The sequence below is a fragment of the Somniosus microcephalus genome, chromosome 4, assembly GCF_052327205.1.
Source record: "Somniosus microcephalus isolate GS21.2 chromosome 4, FLI_Smic_1.0, whole genome shotgun sequence".
Classification (NCBI taxonomy): domain Eukaryota; kingdom Metazoa; phylum Chordata; class Chondrichthyes; order Squaliformes; family Somniosidae; genus Somniosus; species Somniosus microcephalus.
Genome location: NC_140990.1, coordinates 252,160,920 through 252,179,757, shown reverse-complemented (window position 1 = coordinate 252,179,757; position 18,838 = coordinate 252,160,920). Strand labels below are relative to the sequence as shown.

Sequence of the window (18,838 nt, the reverse complement as noted above, 5' to 3'; positions counted from 1 at the left end):
CTCCTCGGATTCCATGGGCCCTGGCTCTCCTCGGATTCCATGGGTCCTGGCTCTCCTCCGGTTCCATGGGTCCTGGCTCTCCTCCAGTTCCATGGGCCCTGGCTCTCCTCTGGCTCCATGGGTTGTGGCTGTCCTGATTCCATGGGCCCTGGCACTCCTCCAGTTCCATGGGCCCTGGCTCTCCTCTGATCCCATGGGTCCTGGCTCTCCTCCGGTTCCATGGGTCCTGGCTCTCCTCCAGTTCCATGGGTCCTGGCTCTCCTCCAGTTCCATGGGTCCTGGCTCTCCTCCGATTCCATGGGTCCTGGCTCTCCTCCGGTTCCATGGGTCTTGGCTCTCCTCCGGTTCCATGGGTCTTGGCTCTCCTCCAATTCCATGGGTCCTGGCTCTCCTCCGGTTCCATGGGTCTTGGCTCTCCTCCAATTCCATGGGTCCTGGCTCTCCTCCGGTTCCATGGGTCTTGGCTCTCCTCCGATTCCATGGGTCCTGGCTCTCCTCCAATTCCATGGGCCCTGGCTCTCCTCCAATTCCATGGGTCCTGGCTCTCCTCCAATTTCATGGGCCCTGGCTCTCCTCCGATTCCATGGGCCCTGGCTCTCCTCTGATTCCATGGGCCCTGGCTCTCCTCTGATCCCATGGGTCCTGGCTCTCCTCTGATTCCATGGGCCCTGGCTCTCCTCTGATTCCATGGGCCCTGGCTCTCCTCTGATCCCATGGGTCCTGGCTCTCCTCCAGTTCCATGGGCCCTGGCTCTCCTCTGATCCCATGGGTCCTGGCTCTCCTCCGGTTCCATGGGTCCTGGCTGTCCTCCAGTTCCATGGGCCCTGGCTCTCCTCCAGTTCCATGGGCCTGGCTCTCCTCCGGTTCCATGGGTCCTGGCTCTCCTCTGATCCCATGGGTCCTGGCTCTCCTCCAGTTCCATGGGTCCTGGCTCTCCTCTGATCCCATGGGTCCTGGCTCTCCTCCAGTTCCATGGGTCCTGGCTCTCCTCCGGTTCCATGGGTCCTGGCTCTCCTCTGGTTCCATGGGTCCTGGCTCTCCTCCGATTCCATGGGTCTTGGCTGTCCTCGGGCTCCATGGATGCTGGCTCTCCTCTGGTTCCATGGGTCCTGGCTCTCCTCCGGTTCCATGGATGCTGGCTGTCCTGATTCCATGGGTCCTGGCTCTCCTCCGGTTCCATGGGTGCTGGCTGTCCTGATTCCATGGATCCTGGGTGGTACCCCACCCAAGACGTTGTTCTTTATGTGTGAACACAACTGTTGAATGTCAACAGGCTATTGAGAGTGAGGGCACCACAGCCAAACTTGATGCTTTCCTCACCTAATGCTCACACATGCAAACAGCAGTCAGGGATATTGAATAATTAAACTTGCTTAGGATTTAAGCATCCAACTGCTTGAATTACTGAGTTGTACCCACACCACTGAGCTATGATTCTGAACACTTAACCTGCTGTAATACAATATGAGCTGTTCCCATGGCACTGGGGTTTTAATTGTAAGCATGTAACAATTTATACCTAAGATACATTCCATAATTTGTTTTATATGTATTTTTTTTTACCTGTACTCCTCTCAGTCCCCTTGGGCCTACTGGGCCTTCTGGACCCTGTAAAAATAAAATAAAACATTGAAATTGCAGCACAGGCATACAGAAGGTTTATTCCATAGTTATCTACCAGTGAATAAACTTGTGGGTCTGCTTCAATTTATGTAAAATGTATAAATAATATTAAGATATTGGCTTATAGAACAATTTTTTCCCACAATGTGTTATGTTGTGCTGTAAACAGTTTTAATAAACAGGCTAAAAACAGAAGAGCAAAAAAGGTACATACCCTGTCACCTTTTGTTCCTGGAAGCCCACATTCACCTCCTTCACCCTTAGAATTAAAAACAAAGTTAGAATTTTAAATATTTGTTACTTTAAGCAATATAGGATTATTAAATTACTGTATCCAGATTTCCCTTAGCGATTGCAGAATCATATTTTGTTACAAAATGCATTGCTCTCCTAATAAATATGAGATCACAAGACAATTGCGGATGAGGAAATCCATTAAGCTCATCTGAATTCATCCATCCATCCATCCATCCAAAAAGATTCTAAAATCCCCCCCATTGTAGCATCCAGTTGTTTCTTACATGATTCCAAGGAGTTCACCTCCACTACTCTACCTGGAAGCCAATTCCAAGTGTTGATTCTTTTTAGGAAGAAGAATTTCCCAATATTAATCCTAAGATTACTTTTTACTAATTTGAACCTGTGTCCCATTGTTCTACTCCCACAATTTAATTTAAAGTAATATTCTGAATTTGCCTTTTCCATTCTATTAACTATCTTATTTGCCTCCTTTCCAGGCTGAAAATCCCAGTGTTTTCCAGTGTTTCCTTATATCTCAGACGTCTCTTAGCCTTGTGTTTCTTCTCTGTACTACCTCCAGCTCTTACATATCTCGCTTGCTTCTTGGTGACCAGAATTGGACGTAGAATTTGAGGTACGGTCTGACCATAATTTTGATTATTACCGTCTCTACTTATATTCTGCTGCTCTAGTTAAGTAGTTCAACATTCTATTGATTTTGTTGATTCCTGCTCTGCATTGGTTGGACATGTTTAGCACCAAGCCTACTAAGTCTCCTAGGTTTCTTTAAGCTTCACTCTTAGCTATTTCAATACCATTTATGGAATACGTGTGTTACCAATTTTTCCTTCCAATATGCAATACTGTACACGAGTCAACATTAAATTTCATCTGCCATTGTTCTGCCCACATACATTGTGCATCCAACTCATTCTGTAATTTCTGAGCTGCCTCTTCCAAATCCATTGCCCCTTCTCCTTTGGTAAATTATCTGCAAATTTGACCATTTTGCATTGTATTTCTGAATCCAGGTTGTTTATGTAAATTCAAAACGCGAGTGGTACCAACAAATAGCCCTGAACCACTCCAATCAGTACTTTCCCCCACCCCAACATGACTCCTCTAATGGGTAGTTGTCCTTTCCTACTCCAGATAGTTACTTATCCATTCCCAGAGTTTACCCTGAATCCCCAAAACTGAGTTTAACTTTATATGGAACTTTGTCAAAAGCCTTTTTGAAGTCAACGTACACCATGTCATAGGACTTTCCACAGTCCACTTGGGATGTCACTTTCTCAAAGAAAGCAACTAAGTTTTTCAGGTACGATCTTCCTTTGGATTGAAACTGCCTGTAGTGAATTGCTTGAAAGAACACTCTATTATACCAAAATTAATACTTTAACAAATATATACTGTGAAGCTAACAGGAGAAAAATGGGAATGTTCTTATAAGGGGCCATCACTATCACAAATAGATGCATATTATTGCATTGAATAACTTTCATTTCTAAATAAGGGGGTGAAACTGGACATGTCCAGGGAGGCAAACAAGGTGGAATCGCATTTGCCAACCGTTGCACGGCACGCCCGATAACTGAATATTGGGTGGGGCGTATAATGGGCTACCGCCTGTTTTACGCCCCCGTCCTTGTCCAATTTCATCCCCAAATTGTACTAAATAAAACATTTGTTCTTTTATAATCACCATAATTTATTTTAAGCAGATAACTTAATGAATCTTCGGGCTTTTGAAGCCCAAATTTAATTTCACCTAATTACTATTTCCTGATTTATCTTGATCTCTTACTTTTGTCAATGCTGGTGCTGCCTTGCATTATGGGCCTAGGCCCTTCAGCTTGCCTTCTCAAAAAAAAAGTGCTTCAATCATTCTACATACCTGTTCACCTTTGTAACCAGCTCTTCCCTATAGTGAAAATAAATAAAAGCTTCATCAATCTAGATATTTGCCAACAAAGACACTGCTGTCCGAAACATTAGATAAATAAATAGCAGAATAGCATTTGGTTATGCACACAAATTCATTAATTCCAACATTTGTTCTCCAGAACATGCCATTACCTCAGAATGTTAAATTTTGTCATAATGAGGTACAAACAGATGACAGGTTTATCACGAATTTTAGCATTTGGCACAATGCAAAATCAAGAGCTGAAACATCTATTTCTTTGCTACTATAAATCTATATAAACAAACTCATCAATGAATTAATGCCTTTAGATTACAGGTTTGAGGGGGGCTCGGTCGGGGATCGTGGGGGGTGGGGTCAGGAATTGCAGGGGGGCTTGGTCGGTTATCATATGTTAATATTTTCTCATTAGAACAGAGTCCTATATAATATGATTTTGAATATAACGTGGTAATTTATGGCTGGAATTTCCCCCTAAAATATCGGGTAGGTTTGGAGTGTGGGGGGCAGTTAAATTGTTAAAAATGGGATTCCCGACCTGATCCCGTCTCCAACCCGGCCACTTCCGGTTTTAACGGAGGCGGGACAGAGGAGGATGACCAACCCATTCCCAGGGGACGGTGTGTCAATTTAAATATTATAATGAGGCTGGAAGCCTCTTTTTTTCACCTCCATTTTGAATTTAATTGCAAGTGGACGGGTTTCACACGATTCGTGAAACCTGGCAGGTAAAGCGAGGCAGGATCTGTTGGATCCAGGAGATGTGGCTTTATACCTACCTCCTGGATCCACAATCCTCCGGCTGTCGCCCCCAATCCCCTCTCCCTCACCAGCCCCCTGCCGATCATCTGGATCACTCTCCCCCCGCCAATCCCCGGTCCTCTGGCCGACCCCCCACCTGCCAATCCCTGATCCCTGGCCGCCCCTACTCACCCCACTGATCCTCCGGCCGACTCCCCACTGCTGATCCCCGATCCCATACTGCCCACCCGATCCACGCCTGACTCCTCCCACTCCCCGACTGAGGCCCCCATGATCCCTGACTCCCCCCCCACTGATCCCCGACCGCCTCCCCCCTCGCCGATCCCCGTTCCCTGGCCGTCCCCCTGATCCCCAATTGACTCCCCCACTCGCCGACCAAGCCCCCCGCGATCCCCGACCGAGCCCACCCTCCACCCTGCGATCCCTGACCCAGCCCCCCGCGATCCTCGACCGAGCCCCCCGCGATCCCCGACCGAGCACCCCCGTGATCCCCGACCGAGCCCCCCGCGATCCCCGACCGAGCCTCCCGCGATCCCCGACCGAGCCCACCCTGCGATCCTCGACCGAGCCCCCCGCAATCCTCGACCGAGCGCTCCCCGTGATCCTCGATTGAGCCTCCCCGCGATCCCCGACCGAGCCCCCCGCGATCCCCGACCGAGCCCCCCGCGATCCCCGAGCGAGCCCCCCGCGATCCCCGACCGAGCCCCCCACGATCTCCGACCAAGCCCCCTGCGATCCCCGACCCAGCCCCCCGCGACCCCCGACCGAGCCCCCCGCGATCCCCGACCGAGCCCCCCACGATCCCCGACCAAGCCCCCTGCGATCCCCGACCAAGTCCACCCTGCGATCCCTGACCCAGCCCCCTGCGATCCCCGACCAAGTCCACCCTGCGATCCCCGACCCAGCCCCCCGCGATCCTCGACCCAGCCCCCTGCGATCCTCGACCGAGCCCCCCGCAATCCTCGACTTGCCCCCCCGCGATCCCCGACCGAGCCCACGCGATCCCCGACCGAGCCCCCTGCGCTCCCCGACCGAGCCCCCCATGATCCCCGATCCTGTAGGCGCAAAGAATGTCAGACACATTCTCATGTTCTAAGGTGGGTACTGGATTGGGGGAATGTTTGAAAGTGGGGAAGAAGAAGGTAAGGCTCTGGTATCAAAGGTAAATTGTATTACACAGAAGAGAAAACTTCAGTGATGAGAGGTCTTCTGATGCCCCTTGCAGCAGTCACTGAGTCTTTGAATCATGATGCTCTTCTCCATATAGTTCTGCGTCCAATGAAGCTGCAGCAATTTCAAAGTCCAGACGCGTTGTTCTGCTGAAATTGTGCAGGGCACAGCACAATACAACCATGAGTGACACACGATCTGGAGTTTACTGCAAAGCCCCAACCCCACCCCCAACTTATCTAGGCAGTGAAAGCTTCCTTTAGACCTCAATTGGTTCTCTTGAAGACCAATCTTTTCCAGATATGTGCCTCGTTATAGCGCTCCTGTGCTACTTTTCAGGCCACTTGTAGTGGGATCATTATCCACGGTAGCATGGGTAGGCTTTGTTACCCACAAGCCATCTGTTGACATGATTTTCTTCCTTGACGAGGTCACACAACTGCATCATGACAACTTCCAGCTTATCTTGCATAGATGTGTAGGATCCTTTGCATGTTGTCACACCCAATCTGTACATACAGCAAGCGGAAGCCCTTCCTGTTGATTGGATGAAAATCGGGCAGGGTCTACAATGGATAGACCATCTGTTCCACCAGATTATCGTCCAGGCGGTTAAGGCAAAAATTACCCCAAAGTGTTTGTTTTCCACAAGTTCCCCCAATAATGTAATAGCTTCTTATATAATGTTAATTTAGATTAGTAGAACCTTGCATGTAAGTTCATCAATTTGAACTAAAATTTATTGCAACATATATTTCATATTACTAAAGCTAAGTGTGTTGGTAATCTTTGTTCTAATTAATGTCACATGAAGGGCAATTTTACGCATTTGCACTCCCGGTGTGGAGCTTTGCGCACCCGGCGTGGATCTTTGCGAGTCAGGAGTATGAATTTGTAAAACTTACCCTGTTGTTTATTACAATAATGTATACTTTATTCCAGATGTACTTCCATACTTTCTCCAAGAAATGCAAAATAATGCTGTCATTGAAATTAAGACGGAGTCACTGCGCTCTAATCATTGATGGCTTTGTTATGACAGCACCTTTCTCTTATCCCTCATGCAAGCAGGTTGTATAGATTTCTGAAGTGTCTTCTTTTGTGTGTTACTTAGAAACAGCTAACACCCGACCTGTTTATGTTCATGTTCACAAATTTGACAGAATATGAGACGGCAACAAGGTTAAATTTTCAAACAGTGTAAATTATACCTCCATTCCATCCCTTCCTGGAATTCCACTCAGACCTGATTCACCCTGTTAAACACAATTTTAAAAATATCAGCTAAAAAGTTGCTAGAAGTACATTCGAATAAACATAGTACAAAAAGGCTGGTTACAACATTCAGTGCAATTACTTAAATAGATCCACCTTATTTCCTTTTAGACCTGGAGCACCATCATCACCAGGACGTCCTTTTTTCCCCTAAAAAAAATTAACATAAACATTAAAAAAAGTAGAAAATGATCATCCAGACCAACTTTCAAAATTCAATGTTTCAGTTATTTCAATGATAAATGACTACATTGATGTAAATGTCATGAACAATGAACTGTGCATGTGAATGACCAACACTCGGAGACATTTTGCTACATTGTTAATATTGTACATGTCACACAACTTTTACTATTGAGTGAGATATATCACCACCCAGCAACCACCTATCAGCAACACATGCACATACTCCAGGAAAGAAAGAATAAGTTTGTGCACAGACATAATTAGCATACGCTGCTTTAACCTATGACTCAGAAAGAGCATTATCTGGCAAGGTCTGAGAACAAATTATAACAGTTTACCATTCCATTGATAACTAAAGTTTATCATTTTTTATCCCGAAAACCTGAAATTCAACTAGTATCACCTTTGGTAGTAAGTATTCCTAAGCAATGCCAGGCCCATTTTTTTTTAGCTGGTTAGGTGGAAACAGCCCCTGTCTTTCACAGCTGTGTCTGGTGTGGGGCCCACAATGTACATCAACTCGTCTAATGCGATGGCAAGCCCTAGTCTGGTGTGGACTGTGTTTTTCTCCGATTAGCACCATCACACTTCTTAAGATGAAGTAATGATTAATAAGAAAATAATTTACAAACACCTGGGTTAAGTTGTTATCTTACATTGGTCAGTAGTTTTTTACTGGCTATTAAACAGATGGCATTCTAATTGTAAAAGTCTTCAAATTACATGTGTGAGAATTCCAGGAATCTCACTTTTGAACACCTGTTTTATGGCACGGCAGCTGCATATTTCATCAAACACCAGTTAACTTGATGCTACTGAATGATTTGTAACAGTATCATTGGTATTTACGATTGAAAGCAAATGCAAGTCTCAACTCGAGTCCTTTATATTACTGCCAGTAAGCAGTTTTTCTGCTGATTATTGAAATATATTATAAAACTAACACTTGCCATTATACAAATCAATGAAACAAACTATAGAAGGTTTTCCAGCATTATCCTTACAACTACTTTTTCGTGAAAATTAGCAAACAGTGGAAAGTATACTTTTTAATGTGTTAAAATAATGTGCAAGAGAATATCACTATCAACAGAAAATATTTTTTGAATTTTCAAACAATAACATTTTCAAAGGGAGCCTGGCTGGTGAAGAGAGAACACATGTGAATTTTGATTTAAATCTGATGAAGCATTTTAAGTTACTGAGGTGATTTATTACGTCTTACAGGATCCTAAAAGGGCACACAGACTGCTCACTTTGAAAGAAATCCAGTGTTTGATAACAGCAGACAAAGGTAGGGTCTGGGAAAAATACAGCGCAGAGTTTTTACTTTAAAGTTAATAAGGTGATAAATCGCTTTTTACAAAGGAAATAAGGGGGAGAAATTCATTATAGCCCCATTTGGGGCGCTAACTTTTAAAAGATGAAAAAATTAATGCCAGGCACTAATGTTACCCTGCTTTTAAAAAATTTGGTTTTGCGCTCCAGGAAGGAAGTGGAGCACTAAATCAAGCGTTTCATTTCCTTCCTGGGGTGCAACAAGCAGGGGCGGTAGGTGTGCAGTGCTGCACAATGGGCCGTGCAACGCTGCCACATTGGAAGGCTCCTTCCCTCCCTTCAAGGGAAGGGCCATCGCTGCAAGAAAAAAACTTAACTGGTCCCCAACGGCAGCTGTGATCCAGCCCGATCAACGCGATGCACTGCAGCAGAGTGCTGGGCTGATCGATCGCTGGTGAACAAAAATGAAAAAAAACCCAGAAAAAGCATTTGAGAATTTTTTCCACTTACCTTGCCTTTAAGTATCGCCCCCAAAGCGCCCGGCCTCCCGATGAACGCCTCCTGCAGCTGCTGGTGTTTTTGCCCGAAAATTCTGCGGGGGGCGGAACCGAAGTTTGGGTCCGGGGCGCTACTGGGGCGATGCGCACATCGATGACATCACGGTCTCTGTGCAAAAGAAATTGGGGCACAACGCCATACCGCCACTGCAGACCTCCCGCCGAATATAGCGGGAGTCAATCTTCTCACCGCGCCCGGTTCGTTAACACTCCCGGAGGCGATAACAGGAGGAGCTAAGGTGCCCAATTTCTAGCACTAAATGTGAAAAGGGAATACCAGCGAGGTACTATGTGTAGTGCGGTGTTAGGCAAAGGTAATGATTTGCTGGCTGGTACAAATGCTGTGTACAAGGCTGGTACAATGTGCTGTCACAGGGTGGTACAAGGTGCTGTCACAGGCTGGTACAATGTGCTGTCACAGGCTGGTATAATGTGCTGTCCAAGGCTGGTAAAATGTGCTGTCACAGGCTGGTACGATGTGCTGTCACAGTGTGGTATGATGTGCTGTCACAGGGTGGTACGATGTGCTGTCACAGGGTGGTACGATGTGCTGTCACAGGGTGGTACGATGTGCTGTCACAGGGTGGTACGATGTGCTGTCACAGGCTGGTACGATGTGCTGTCACAAGTTGGTACAATGTGCTGTCACAAGTGGCACAATGTGCTGTCACAAGTGGCACAATGTGCTGTCACAAGTGGCACAATGTGCTGTCACAGGGTGGTGCGATGTGCTGTCACAGGCTGGTACGATGTGCTGTCACAGGGTGGTACGATGAGCTGTCACAGGGTGGTACAATGTGCTGTCACAGGCTGGTACAATGTGCTGTCACAGGCTGGTACAATGTGCTATCACAGGCTGGTACAATGTGCTGTCACAGACTGGTACAATGTGCTGTCACAGGCTGGTACAATGTGCTGTCACAGACTGGTACAATGTGCTGTCACAAGTTGCTACAATGTGCTGTCACAGGCTGGTACAATGTGCTGTCACAGACTGGTACAATGTGCTGTCACAGGCTGGTACAATGTGCTGTCACAGATTGGTACAATGTGCTGTCACAAGTTGCTACAATGTGCTGTCACAGGCTGGTACAATGTGCTGTTCCAGGCTGGTACAATGTGCTGTCACAGGCTGGTACAATGTGCTGTCACAGGCTGGCACAATGCGCTGTCACATGGTGGTACAATGTGCTGTCACAGGCTGGTACAATGTGCTGTCACAGGCTGGTACAATGTGCTGTCACAGGCTGGTACAATGTGCTGTCACAGGGTGGTACAATGCGCTGTCACATGGTGGTACAATGTGCTGTCACAGGCTGGTACAATGTGCTGTCACAGGCTGGTACAATGTGCTGTCACAGGCTGGTACAATGCGCTGTCACATGGTGGTACAATGTGCTGTCACAGGCTGGTACAATGTGCTGTCACAGGCTGGTACAATGTGCTGTCACAGGGTGGTGCGATGTGCTGTCACAGGGTAGTACAATGTGCTGTCACAGGGTGGTACAATGTGCTGTCACAGGCTGGTACAATGTGCTGTCACAAGTTGGTACAATGTGCTGTCACAGGCTGGTACAATGTGCTGTCACAGGCTGGTACAATGTGCTGTCACAGGGTGGTACAATGTGCTGTCACAGGGTGGTACAATGTGCTGTCACAGGCTGGTACAATGTGCTGTCATAGGCTGGTACAATGTGTTGTCACAGGTTGGTACAATGTGCTGTCACAGGATGGTACAATGTGCTGTCACAGGTTGGTACAATGTGTTGTCACAGGTTGGTACAATGTGCTGTCACAGGTTGGTACAATGTGCTGTCACAGGCTGGTACAATGTGCTGTCACAGGCTGGTACAATGTGCTGTCACAGGCTGGTACAATGTGCTGTCACAGGCTGGTACAATGTGCTGTCACAGGCTGGTACAATGTGCTGTCACAGCTTGGTACGATGTGCTTTCACAGGCTGGTATGATGTGCTGTCACAGGCTGGTACAATGTGCTGTCACAGGCTGGTACAATGTGCTGTCACAGGCTTATACAATGTGCTGTCACAGGCTTATACAATGTGCTGTTACAGGCTGGTACAATGTGTTGTCACAGGCTGGTACAATGTGCTGTCACAGGCTGGTACAATGTGCTGTCACAGGCTTATACAATGTGCTGTCACAGGCTTATACAATGTGCTGTCACAGGCTTATACAATGTGCTGTCACAGGCTTATACAATGTGCTGTCACAGGCTTATACAATGTGCTGTCACAGGCTGGTACAATGTGCTGTCACAGGCTGGTACAATGTGCTGTCACAGGTGGTACAAAATGTGCTGTCACAGGCTGGTACAATGTGCTGTCACAGGCTGGTACAATGTGTTGTCACAGGCTTATACAATGTGCTGTCACAGGCTTATACAATGTGCTGTCACAGGCTTATACAATGTGCTGTCACAGGCTGGTACAATGTGCTGTCACAGGCTGGTACAATGTGCTGTCACAGGTGGTACAAAATGTGCTGTCACAGGCTGGTACAATATGCTGTCACAGGCTGGTACAATGTGCTGTCACAAGCTGGTACAATGTGCTGTCACAAGCTGGTACAATGTGCTGTCACAGGGTGGTACAATGTGCATCGTCAGGAGGAATCTCGGAGCGGCAGAGCGACTACAAAAGGCCCCAGAGGCTCAGGTAGGCCTCAGTGCGTCAGTGGCGGCGGCGGGAGGAATCTCGGAGCGGCGGAGCCACTACTAAAGGCCCCAGAGGCTCAGGTAGGCCTCAGTGCATCAGCGGCGGCGGCGGGAGGAATCTCGGAGCGGCGGAGTGACTATAAAAGGCCCCAGAGGCTCAGGTAGGCATACCAATCTCCAATCTCAGGGAAGGAGAGAAGTAAATAGTAATCGAGGTGTGACGTCACCACAAAACAGGTAAGTGATTGGTTGGAGTATTTCTCTTTTTTAAAAAAACTTTAACTCTGTGGTTTATAGTTTTTAAAGTCTCTGTGGTGTAGCGGGGACAGTTTGTAAACCAGGGCCCTAAAATATATCATTTAACTGTGGTGAAATTGCTGGGTTTCATTTGTTTAATTTAATTGCAATTAATTAAAGGTTAAGTCATGGCAGGACAGCCCGGTGCCATGGTATGCTCCTCCTGCGCTATGTGGGAACTCAGGGACACTTCCTGTGTCCCTGACAACCATGTGTGCAGGAAGTGTGTCCAGCTGCAGCTACTGGCAGGCCGCATTACGGTGCTGGAGCAGCGATTGGATACATACTGGACCATTCGCGATGCTGAGGATGTCGTGAATAGCACGTTTGATCAGTTGGTCACACCGCAGGTAAAGTTGGCACAGGCAGAGAGGGAGCGGGTGACCAACAGGCAGAGTAGTAGGTGCAGGTAGGTAGTCAGGGGTCCCCTGTGGCCATCCCCCTCTCAAACAGATATACCGCTTTGGATACTGATGTGGGGGATGGCTTACCAGGTGAAGGCAGCAGCAGCCAACTTCCTGGCACCAGGGGTGGTTCTGCTGCACAGAATGAGAGGAAAAGGACTGGGAGAGCTATAGTGATAGGGGACTCTATTGTAAGGGGAATAGATAGGCGTTTCTGTGGCAGCAAACGAGACTCCAGGATGGTGTGTTGCCTCCCTGGTGCAAGGGTCAAGGATGTCTCGGAGCGGCTGCAGAAAATTTTGGAAAGGGAGGGTGAACAGCCAGTTGTCGTGGTGCATATAGGTACCAACGATATAGGTAAAGAACGGGATGAGGTCCTAAAAGCTGAATATAGGGAGTTAGGAGGTAAATTAAAAAATAGGACCTCAAAGGTAGTAATCTCAGGATTGCTACCAGTGCCACGTGCTAGTCAGAGTAGAAATAGAAGGATACTTCAAACTAATACGTGGCTAGAGAAATGGTGCAAGGGGGAGGGATTCAAATTCCTGGGACATTGGAACCGGTTCTGGGGGAGGTGGGACCAGTACAAACCGGACGGTCTGCACCTGGGCAGGACCGGGACCGATGTCCTTGGGGGAGTGTTTGCTAGTGCTGTGGGGGAGGGTTTAAACTAAAATGGCAGGGGGTTGGGAACCTGAGCAGGGAGACAAAGGAAAGGGAAACAAGGATAGAAGCAAAAGACAGGAAGGAGAATAACAAAGGTGGCAATCGGAGAAATCAAGGGTTTAAAACAAACATGGCCACAGTAAATAATAATTCTAAAAGGTCTAAGAGCGTTAAAAAAACAAGCCTGAAGGCTTTGTGTCTTAATGCAAGGAGCATTCGTAATAAGGTGGATGAATTAGCAGCGCAAATAGAGGTAAATGAATATGATATGATTGGAATTACGGAAACATGGCTCCAGGGGGACCAAGGCTGGGAACTCAACATTCAGGGGTATTCAATATTCAGGAAAGATAGGCAAAAAGGAAAAGGAGGTGGGGTAGCATTACTGGTTAAAGAGGGGATTAACACAATTGTAAGGAAAGATATTAAGCTCTGATGATGTGGAATCTGTATGGGTAGAACTGAGAAATACCAAAGGGCAGAAAACAATAGTGGGAGTGGTGTATAGACCCCCAAACAGTAATGCAGAGGTTGGGGATGGCATTAAAAGGGAAATTAGAGAAGCGTACAATAAGGGCACAGCAGTCATCATGGGTGACTTTAATCTACATATAGATTGGGCTAACCAAATTAGTAACAATACTGTGGAGGAGGAATTCCTGGAGTGTATACGGGATGGTTTCCTGGACCAATATGTCGAGGAAGCAACTAGGGATCAGGCCATCTTAGACTGGGTATTATGCAATGAGAAAGGATTAATTAGCAATCTTGTTGTGCGAGGCCCCTTGGGTCAGAGCGATCATAATATGATCGAATTCTTCATTAAGATGGAGAGGGAAGTAGTTGACTCAGAGACTAAGGTCCTGAATTTAAATAAAGGGAACTATGATGGTATGAAACGCAAGTTGGGTAGGATTGATTGGGTAATGTCACTCACAGGGTTGACGGTGGATAGGCAATGGCAAACATTCAAAGATCACATGGATGAACTACAGAATTTGTTCATCCTAGTTTGGCATAAAAATAAATCAAAAAAGGTGACTCAACCATGGCTAACAAGGGAAATTAGGGATAACATAAGATCCAAAGAGAGGGCATATAAATTGGCCAAAAAAGCAGCAAACCTGAGGATTGGGAGCAGTTTAGGATTCAGCAAAGGAGGACAAAGGGATTAATTAAGAGGGGGAAAATAGATCATGAAAGTAAGCTTGCAGGGAACATAAAAACTGACTGTAAAAGCTTTTATAGATATGTGAAGAGAAAAAGATTGGTGAAGTCAAGCGTAGGTCCCTTGCAGTCAGAATCAGGGGAATTTATAATGGGGAACAAAGAAATGGGGGACCAATTAAATACATATTTTGGTTCTGTCTTCACAAAGGAGGACACAAATAAACTCCCAGAGATGTCGGGGAACATAGGGACTAATGAGTGGGAGGAACTGAAAGAAATCAGCATTTGTAGGGAAATGGTGTTGGGGAAGTTGACGGGATTGAAGGCCGATAAATCCCCAGGGCCTGATAATCTACATCCTAGGGTAAGGAAGTGGCCCTGGAGATAGTAGATGCATTGCTGATCATCTTCCAGAACTCGATAGACTCTGAAACAGTACCCATGGATTGGAGGGTAGCTAATGTTACCCCACTATTCAAAAAGGTGGTAGAGAAAAAGCGGGGAATTATACACCGGTAAGCTTGACATCGGTAGTGGGGAAAATGCTAGAGTCCATTATAAAAGATGTAATAGCAGAGCACTTGGAAAGCAGTGACAGGATCGGACAAAGTCAACATGGATTTACAAAAGGTAAATCGTGCTTGACTAATCTACTGGAATTTTTTGAGGATGTAACTGGTAAAATAGGTAAGGGAGAACCAGTGGATGTGGTGTATTTGGACTTTCAGAAGGCTTTCGATAAGGTCCCGCATAAGAGATTAGCTTGTAAAATTAAGGCACATGGGATTGGGGGCAAGGTATTGACTTGGATAGAGAACTGGTTGGCAGATAGAAAGCAAAGAGTTGGAATACACGGGTCGTTTTCCGAGTGGCAGGCAGTGACTAGTGGGGTACCGCAAGGATCGGTCCTAGGACCCCAGCTGTTCACAATATATATTAATGATCTGGACGAGGGAATTGGATGTAGTATCTCCAAATTTGCAGATGACACAAAGCTGGCTGGAAGGGTATGCTGTGAGGAGGATGTTGTGAAACTCCAGTACGATTTGGACAGGTTGGGTGATTGGGCAGAAACATGGCAAATGCACTATAATGTGGATAAATGTGAGGTTATCCACTTTGGTGGCAAAAACAGGAAGGCAGATTATTATTTGAATGGCAATAGATTGGGAGAAGAGGAAGTGCAAAGAGACCTGGATGTTCTTGTGCACCAGTCGCTGAAGGTAAGCATGCAGGTGCAGCAGGCGCTTAAGAAGGCAAATGGTATGTTAGCCTTCGTAGCAAGAGGGTTCGAGTACAGGAACAAGGATGTCTTGCTGCAGTTGTACAGGGCCTTGGTGAGACCGCACCTTGAGTATTGTGTGTAGTTTTGGTCGCCTTATCTGAGGAAGGATGTTATTGCCATGGAAGGAGTTCAGCGAAGATTCACCAGACTGATACCTGGGATGGCAGGAATGATGTACGAGGAGAGATTGGGTCGATTGGGCTTGTACTCACTGGAGTTTAGAAGATTGAGAGGGGATCTCATCAAAACCTATAAAATTCTGTCAGGCCTGGACAGACGAGATGCAGGAAGGATGTTCCCAATGGCCAGGGAGTCCAGAACTAGGGGTCATAGTCTAAGGATAAGGGATAAGCCATTTAGGACTGAGATGAGGAGGAATTTCTTCACCCAGAGAGTGGTGAACCTGTGGAATTCTCTACCACAGAAGGCAGTGGAGGCCAATTCATTAAATATATTCAAGAAGGAGTTGGATATATTTCTTAAGGCTAAAGGGATCAAGGGATATGGGGAGAAGGCAGGAATGGGGTATTGAATTTGGATGATCAGCCATGATCGCATTGAATGGCGGAGCAGGCTCGAGGGGCCGAATGGCCTACTCCTGCTCCTATCTTCTATATTTCTATGTTTATGCTGCGGAGGCGGAGCAGCGAGACGAGTCAACCAAACAGGCCCCACAGACAGTATTCAAGGAGGAGGTTGGTGATCAGCTGGTTGGTTGGTTTTCTTCCTTCTCTTCTCTTTTATACCTTTAAGTTGGTAAGTCCTTTGAATAGTGGTGTGACATTATCATCTATATCCGGGCAGGGTCTTCATAACTAATAATAAGAAATTTAATCAATTATATAGAATGGAGCAGGTGATGTGTTACTGTTGCGAGATGTGGGAGCCGGTGGTCCCCATTGAGGCTCACGGTGATTATATCTGCGACAAGTGTTTGCTGCTAGAGGAACTCAAGTTCCATGTTATGGAGCTTGAGACCGAGCTTCAGACACTGCGACACATCAGGGAGGGGGAGAAGTTCCTGGACTCTATGTTTCAGGAGATGGTCACACCTATGAAGTTAATGACTGCAGATGTAGTCCGTGGTCAGGGACAGGACAGTGTGACTACGAGTGAGGAAGGTACAGGGATCCAGGATGTAGTGTTGAAGGAGACGCAGCCCTTGTTCTTGTCCAGCAGGATCGAGGTTCTTACTCCCTGTGAGGGCGGGAGCGGGGACTGCAGGGAGGATGAGCAACCTGGCCACAGCACCGTGGTACAGGGGGCCATTCAAGTGGAGGGAGTAAAAAGAAATGTTGTAGTGGTAGGGGATAGTATCATTAGGGGGATAGATAGGGTTCTCTGCAGTCAAGAGCGGGAGTCCCGAAGGCTGTGTTGCCTGCCCGGTGCGAGCGTTAAGGACATCTCTTCTGGGCTGGAAAGAAACTTGGAGTGGGAGGGGGAGGATCCAGTTGTCATGGTCCATGTTGGTACAAACGACATAGATAGGACAAGGAAGACGGTTCTGTTAAAGGAGTATGAGCAGCTCGGGGTCAAATTAAAAAACAGAACCTCAAGGGTAATAATCTCTGGGTTATTACCTGAGCCACGAGCGAATATGGCTAGGATAAATAAAATTAAAGAGTTAAATGCGTGGCTCAAAGACTGGTGTGGGAGAAATGGGTTTTGCTTCTTGGGACACTGGCACCAGTACTGGGACAGGAGGGAGCTGTTCCGTTGGGACGGACTCCACTTGGCCAGTGCTGGGACTAGAGTCCTGGCGAATCATATAACTAGGGCTGTAGAGAGGGCTTTAAACTAATTAGTTGGGGGGAGGTTTCTAGAGAGCAAATAATAGAAATGACAACAGAGAAGGTCATAGACTTAGGTAGCAGTGGGGGCATTAAAAAACAGAATGTGTCAGGAAGGGACAGAAGGTCTGGAGCAAAAAGTAAAGTACTAAAAAGGGAAAAAACAGGAACTAAGTGTTACAAAACATATTTGAAAGTTCTTTAGCTGAATGCACGTAGCATTCGTAACAAAATTAATGAGTTAACGGCACAAATAACGACATATGGGTATGATCTTGTGGCCATTACAGAAACATGGCTGCAGGGTGACCATGACTGGGAATTAAACATACCAGGTTATTTAACAATCAGGAAGGACAGGCAGGAAGGGAGAGGAGGTGGGGTGGCTATGTTAATAAAGGAAGGAATCACTATAATACAGAGAAATGATTTGGGTCAAAGGAGCAGGACAGTGAAACAGTTTGGGTGGAGATAAGGAATAATAAGGGGAAAAAAACACTAGTGGGTGTAGTCTATAGGCCTCCGAACAGTTGCAACTCTGTTGGACGGAGTATTAATCAGGAAATAGTTGAGGCTTGTAATAAGGGAACAGCTATAATTATGGGGGATTTTAATTATCATATTAACTGGACAAATCAAATTGGGCAGAGCAGCCTTGAGGATGAGTTCATTGAGTGTATTAGGGATGGGTTTCTTGAGCAGTATGTAACTGAACCGACCAGGGGGCAAGCAACCTTAGAGTTGGTCCTGTGTAATGAGACAGGATTAATTAAAAATGTCCTAGTAAAGGATCCCCTTGGAATGAGTGACCATAACATGGTTGAGTTCCATATTCAATTAGAGGGTGAGAAGGTTGGATCTCAGACAAGCGTGCTGAGCTTGAATAAAGGAAACTATGAAGGTATGAGAGCGGAATTGATTAGAGTGGACTGGGAAAATAGATTAAATGGTAAGATGGTACATGATCAGTGGTGTATATTTAAGGAGTTATTTTACAACTTCCAAAAAATATATATTCCACTGAGGAAAAAAGGGTGTAAAAGAAAAGATAGCCATCCGTGGCTAAGTAAAGTAATTAAGGATAGTATCCGACTAAAAACAAGGGCATATAAGGTAGCCAAATCTAGTGGGAGGATGGAAGATTGGGAAGTCTTTAAAAGACAGCAAAAAATAACTAAAAGATTGATTAAGAAAGGGAAGATAGATTATGAAAGTAAATTAGCAAAAAATATAAAAACAGACAGCAAAAGTTTCTATAGTTATATAAAAAGAAAAAGGGTGGCTAAAGTAAATGTTGGTCCCTTAGAGGATGAGACTGGGAAATTAATGGTGGGAAACATGGAGATGGCAAAAACACTGAACAATTATTTTGTATCAGTCTTTACAGTAGATGACACTAAGAATATCCCAACACTGGACAAACAGGGGGCTCTAGGGGGGGGAGGAACTAAATACGATTAAAATCACTAAGGAAGTCGTACTTGGTAAAATAATGGGACTCAAGGCGGATAAATCCCCTGGACCTGATGGCT

The 18,838-nt window shown here is 46.2% G+C and overlaps 1 protein-coding gene across 1 annotated transcript in view; it reads right to left on the bottom strand.

Annotated features, from left to right (window-relative positions):
• Nucleotides 1-18,838, bottom strand: part of col28a2a (collagen, type XXVIII, alpha 2a) — a 177,599-nt gene that overhangs the window by 132,416 nt on the left and 26,345 nt on the right. The window contains exons 5-9 of the mRNA XM_085986214.1: nt 7,094-7,147; nt 6,934-6,978; nt 3,761-3,787; nt 1,838-1,882; nt 1,564-1,608 (exon numbers count right to left, since the gene is read on the bottom strand). Of these exons, the coding sequence (XP_085842340.1) occupies nt 1,564-1,608; nt 1,838-1,882; nt 3,761-3,787; nt 6,934-6,978; nt 7,094-7,147 (216 nt within the window). The remainder of the gene's footprint in view (nt 1-1,563; nt 1,609-1,837; nt 1,883-3,760; nt 3,788-6,933; nt 6,979-7,093; nt 7,148-18,838) is intronic.